The sequence below is a fragment of the Heterocephalus glaber genome, unplaced genomic scaffold (genome assembly GCF_053883595.1).
Source record: "Heterocephalus glaber isolate CG9 unplaced genomic scaffold, H.glaber_assembly_v1.0 deba00001550, whole genome shotgun sequence".
NCBI lineage: Eukaryota > Metazoa > Chordata > Mammalia > Rodentia > Bathyergidae > Heterocephalus > Heterocephalus glaber.
In genome coordinates, this window is record NW_028258343.1 from 12,876,654 (window position 1) to 12,882,653 (window position 6,000).

The window sequence follows — 6,000 nt, forward strand, 5'->3', positions numbered from 1 at the left end:
GCTCCAGTAATAGCAGAGGTATTTGTTACTTCAAGTTTATCTGTTCCTGGAGTAAAGCTTGGTCTTTTTGAGAAAAGACTGTGATATATGTGCTACTGGGATATTCACTGTTTGTGAGATTTCCGATTTTTCTTTCCTTTCCTTCTCGTTCTTTGGTGGTTAATCTGGAAGTGTGCTATTGGACTCGCTAGAAGGGTGAGGGATGACAGGCAGAATGGACGCCGGTACCTAACATACGGATAGGGGTTCGGAAAACGTCAGTAGGCCTGGAAGAGAAGCAAGAAATAAGACGCAGAGATGCCACCTCAGAGAGGCTGTTGATGACACTCATTCTGGGTCCCCCAGCCTCCCCCGGACATTGCCTCCAACATGTAAGCGAGCCGTGGAGTTTGCCCTTTTCTACCTGTTTATACTGAAAGTTTCCACGTGTGGGTACATCGCTCCTCTCTCTGAGCTGTGCAGTCTCAGGAAGTGGCAGTGTTCGCCTGTGTAGAATGGCTACAGTGCTCAGGCCTGGGAGCTGTGGATACTCAGTCAACCCCCGCACCAACACGGCACTTAGGATCCAAGCGCCACCTTGTGGAAGCTCAGGTAGTTGCAGGCTGAGAAGTTGCGCCACCCCCCACCCCCCCAGTATTTTTCTGTTGTACAGTTGATTTTCTCTTTTCAAAATAAGTGCCTTATCTTTTCGAATATATAATATCTGAAAACATTAATACAATATTTGAAATAACAAATAATTATAATTTTGAAATTATTAAATAAATTTTAATATTTTATGTACAATTATTTTATATTAAATAAAAGTAGCTGAAGCTGTTAATGCATTTAAAAGGACATTGTCTGCAAATTTAATAGGCTCCTTTCACGTTTTAATTTTATACTAATTCTAGATTATGTCTCTGTATGTCACCACAATTTGATTAATAATTGCTACAGACTTTAGGTCCTTAGTAGTAGGTATGGTATGTTTAATGAAGTGTGATGCCGACATGGGAAGTTATTAATTTATGACACTTAGCTTTAAGATAGCTGTATAAACTGGGCCGGGGATTTAGCTCAGTGGTTCTGCTGCCTGCCTCGCAAGCGGAAGGTCCCGAGTTCGATCTCCGGTACCAAAAAAAAAAAAAAAAAAAGATATCTGTATAAACTAATGAATTTAAAACCCAACAATGAAGAGCAGGGCATGGTGGCACACCCCTGTAATCCAAACACTCAGGGGGCTGAGGCAGGAGGACCACCAGTTCAGGACCAACCTGGGCTACACAGTGAGTTCAAGGCCAGCCTGAACTACAAGCAAGACCTTGTCTCAAAAAGCCAAAAGCTAAATAAAGCTCAAAGATGACATAAAGACTTTAATTGAAGTAAAAAAAGAAATTAAGATTGAGGACTCAAAGTTTTCATATATTATCCTGCTTTTCTCTCTTGTGAGAATATAGAAGAAATAATTTTCAATCTTGATAGTAAAAATTTATCTTCATAATTCCAAAAAGTTAATAAAGTTTGTCTAATTTACTTTAACACAAAATACTCAGTGTGCCTGAGTAGGTTATGCATATAAGAGAGAGTGATGACAGAAATAAATGAAGAAATTGTGAAAAATATTTAAAATGTTGATTCCTTGGCAGGTGGATAATTATTCAATAACTACTAGAAATTACTGGAACACCTTTTCAGGGTTTCATGGAGCCAAACACCCACTGGTCGACAGAAATAATTCCCGGTAGCATTCATGGATTAATGTAAATTTTTTTGATGTGCTCTTTTCCTTTTCCCAAAAATGAAATAATAAAAAACTTTTAATGAAGGATATCTTCTGAAGAGTATCCTTTCAAGTTGGTTGGGTCATTTTTCTGTGATTTATTCTTTCTTCCCTGGACATTTAACATGTAGCAAGTGGAAGAAGAGGATATTGGGTATAGAGCCTTTTTTTCTCCAAAAATTTTTAAACCATTGACTCAAATTCCAATCTTTCGTGTTTATCTTCTCACTCAGGCAAGCTGAAAACAGCCAGCCAGCAGGGGTCAGGCTTTTCCAGTGGATTTATTTGAGTTTTACACTTGCTAAGTATCTCTGGATGTATTTCAGGTTTCCATATTAAATCATTAGTGTCAGACGCTTCCGAAATGAATGCTTCTCACTTATATTGTTAACTAGGATTGTGAAACTCTGGGGAAGCTTTCTGAGGCCAAATTTTTTTTGTTAAAAAATAACACCAACCTGCTACTAAAACAAGAGTAACCCCAGCACTATACGAGGCTGAGGTAGTACTACAAGTTCAAGGCCAGCCTGGACAACTTAACAAGACCTTGTATCAAAATAAAAATGTAAAGCTTGGGGATAGGAATGTAACTCATTGGTAGAGCACCCCTGATTTCAGTCCCTAATACCACACATGGAAGGAAGGAAGGAAGGAAGGAAAGGAGGGAAGGAGGGGAAGGGAAGGATAAGATAGGATCAGTCAAGACTCCTCATTTGCTATGTATTTTTTCTAGTAAGCACTAGTGAGTTCATAAATGCTTTACATAGGGTTATCTATGTGTGAAAAATGACTTAAGTATGAAGTCTACTTTAGAATGCTTAAAGCAAAAGAAATATGTGATTTTTTTGTTCTGAATATAATTATGTTTATTTAACTTCAGGACGTGGCCTTTCATTATCAAAAGCCCTAAGCAGTATAAAAACCTTTCTTTCATGGATGCAATGAATAAGTTTAAATGGACTAGAAAGGAAGGCCTCTCCTTCAACAAGCTTGTCCTGAGACTGCCGGTGAACGTGAGATGTTCCAAGATAGACAATGCAGAATGGTCGGTAAGCCCTGCTTTCTTTTAACCTCTGAGATCCTAGATATACTATTTTACCTGAATCTGCAACAGGAAAATCTAAGGCTCGGACATACATCTGTAAATCCAACGGCCTGGTCATGTTTTGATGTGCCGGATTGTTTTAGTTATTTTTCCCATAAATGAGACAAAACACCCAACAGCCATAGTCAAAGGAAGAAAGGTTTATTTCAGCTCTTAGTTTGTAGAAGTTTCAGTCCCTAGTCAGCTGGCTCCAAGGCAGAGGGGCATGGAAGAGGAAAAACAGTTCATGGCTTGGCAGGGCAGGCAGAAGGTAGTGAAGCAAGCAGAAATCAGCCACAACTAGCCCCCTTTCTGTCTCTTATATTCCATCCAGGCTATCTGCTCTTTGGGCAGGTAGCACTCATACCTAGGGTGGGGCACTCTTACTCCTAACATCACACCCGTAATCCCAGTGTCACACACCCTAGATCCAGCCACCCCTCAAAGCCCCACCTATGACCACATGAGGATTGGGGCCGGCCGGGGCATCTAGATTCAAGGCATAACACTGATCATTTATTGTTCGGTGATTACTTGAATTGACTAAAAACTGATTCCTGAAAGCCCCCCTTGAAGAAGGAAATTTATCCTCAAGCCAAAGAAGTGATGGACCAAGAAGAGGATGAGATAAGAGCTTAAAACTAAAGCCCTGAAGCCAGCTTTGTAGTTCTTCTTTTCCACTCTACCTCCCATGCACAGCCTGGCTCTCCATCTCTCCTGACATTTGACTCCCTCAGCTGCTGTCCCTGTTGTCTTGATTTCTTGCAGACATGGAGGTGGCCCGCCCAGTCCTGCTCTTAAATCACATGCTCATTTGCATTTTCTGCTCCTTCCTTTCCAGATCCAAGGAATGATAGCCTCGCCTCCGGATGTGGAAAGGCCATACAGAGCAGAGCCCGTGGTGTGCAGAAAGCCTTCTTCCTCTGCTCCACACAGAGATCTCTCTCCCCAGCTGCTCCTGTGTTTTCTGCTGCTCAGCAGCACACTGGGCCCCACATGCTTGTGATCGCAATTCTGTTGCACTTGGTGACCATATTTCTGTGATCTGAACCTGTGTTTCACGTACAGATCAAAGACTGTGTCCGCTTTGGGTCTGAAGAGCATGCAAGACGTGGTTTTCTACACTGCTTTCCTCCCCTCTCCTTCCTTCCCACTCTTCCTGACAGACGTCAGGCTGCTCGTTCTGGTGACTAGCTCAAGGACCCCCTTCTTCGGTGTTTTTAGTGATACCCACTCTCTCCTCCTCAATTATCTGAGTCTGTAACCTGGATCACCATACCCACTGTGAAGTACTCTTATACCTCCTGTGCTCAGTACTGGGCAGATAGGTCTTTTCTTAAGCTCTGTCACTATCTAAAAAGAAAGGTTGTGAGAAACATGGAAATGCCAGTCACTGATTGGAGAGAGGAGAAAGTGTCACTGCTCAGTCCTCGCTGAGTCCAGACCAAGGCAGATGGTAGGGCCCAGCCAGGAAGGTGGGAAGCCAGCATCTCCTGACCGACCTCCACTGGGTTTTCACACCTGCTGTGGACCGGCCCACTTGGAGTCCTAGTTCCTATTGCAGATTTATTTTTCTATTAGCTAGTAAAATAACTTTATTGCCATCCATTGAAACTTTTGTCATTCTTTTGGTTCTCTTTGTAGAGTTCAGCCACGTCTTGCTTTATATCCTATCCTCATTTCTTAAGCCAAATCTATTTGGGTCATATTAGTAAACTAAACACAATTTAATTTTTGTCTAGTATCTTATGTACTCCGTAAAGAAGTGACCAGTTGCATGCTGATGTTGTCAATAAAAGAATATTGCATTTTCTATTCCTCCTTTAAGCCCTTTCTGTCCCCAAACAGTGTCTTCAATATAAACTGTATTGTCTTTCAATAAATATTATGTTCTGGAGTGCTCCTTCTTGATAGAATTTGTACATTTAATGAAATGTTTGAAACATTTATGAGCTATATTTTACATTTAACTATTTCTTTTTATTGTATAAGTGCTGTAACAGTTTCTATGATTTTCCTTTCAAGTTCCTGTATGAGGAATACAATCATCCCCACACAAAACATATTTGAAATTTCATCTTTATTTTTACTTAAGAATTTCTACATCCGAGATGGCAAGGTCAAATGATTTCCATTGGAAATTGGTATTTATTTTCATTGTTCTTGGTACGGAAGGTAAGCACACCAACTAGAAAAGGATGAAAAGCTTTGAAAGCTTGTATTTGTGGAGCCAGCCAAAGGGGGAGCCTGTTTTTTCACTGATGTTACTGAGGAGAAAGTGAGGATTCTCTTAGGGGTTCCACGAATACGCATGGCTTTGCAGAATGAGCTTTTTCTGTGCAATTCCACGGGTTATCTGTTGGGAACTCGGAATTTCGGTTATATTCTGGTTGTTTGTTCTCCTACTGAGCAGCAGTCCGGCCTCCTTTTCTCAGAGACCCTCATCATAGAGGGTCTCTCTATGACATCTCTATGTCTACCTCGGATCAGGCCACAGCTCTGGTGGGCTTCTCAGGCCAGAGTCAGAAGCCCTCATCCAGCTTGAGGGACCTGAGTTGATCATTTTTTTCTAAGGGGGCTCAGACAGAATCAAAAGAACTCTCAAGGTGACGAATGATGTAGTCCAGAGGCAGACATGTCCAGGACTTTAAACCCGGTTTAGTGGCTGTAGGGACACTGAGGAGGAGAACCTGGAGACTTGGATGCACTGAACGGTTTGCTCAGCCAAACCCTTACTACCTTACGTAGGCCATTTCTAGTTTTTCAGTGTGATAAGTAACACTGATTACCAATCTTAGAACGAACATTCGCCTATCTCTTAAATATTTCCTGACAACTAAGTTACTGAAAAAGGAAATACAGAAGGAATCATGTTCTCAAGAATTGTGATATATTCCCAGTCATGTTCAACTTTCCTCAAACTGTTCAGAAAAAAATCTATTTCTCTACCTATCTTCCATCTACAGAGTGGTAATTTATTTAAATATGGTAAAATGATGACCTGGAAGAGTCTGGATGAAGGACATATGATTTCTTTCTACTATATATTCTTGCAAATTTTTAAAGTTTGAAATTACTTCAACGTGAAGTGTTATAGATGCAATCCACATCTGGAAGGCTCCAGCTACAGTAAAGCAGTCTGGGTGGGTTTTCT

General features: G+C 41.0%; 1 protein-coding gene across 1 annotated transcript in view; it reads left to right on the plus strand.

Moving 5' to 3' along the window:
• The window catches only part of Moxd1 (monooxygenase DBH like 1), an 82,213-nt gene extending 77,470 nt beyond the window's left edge, over positions 1 to 4,743 (plus strand). Inside the window, exons 11-12 of the mRNA XM_004846000.4 lie at positions 2,643 to 2,811; positions 3,688 to 4,743. Of these exons, the coding sequence (XP_004846057.1) occupies positions 2,643 to 2,811; positions 3,688 to 3,852 (334 nt within the window). The 3' untranslated portion in view covers positions 3,853 to 4,743. The remainder of the gene's footprint in view (positions 1 to 2,642; positions 2,812 to 3,687) is intronic.
• Positions 4,744 to 6,000: the final 1,257 nt, after the last annotated feature.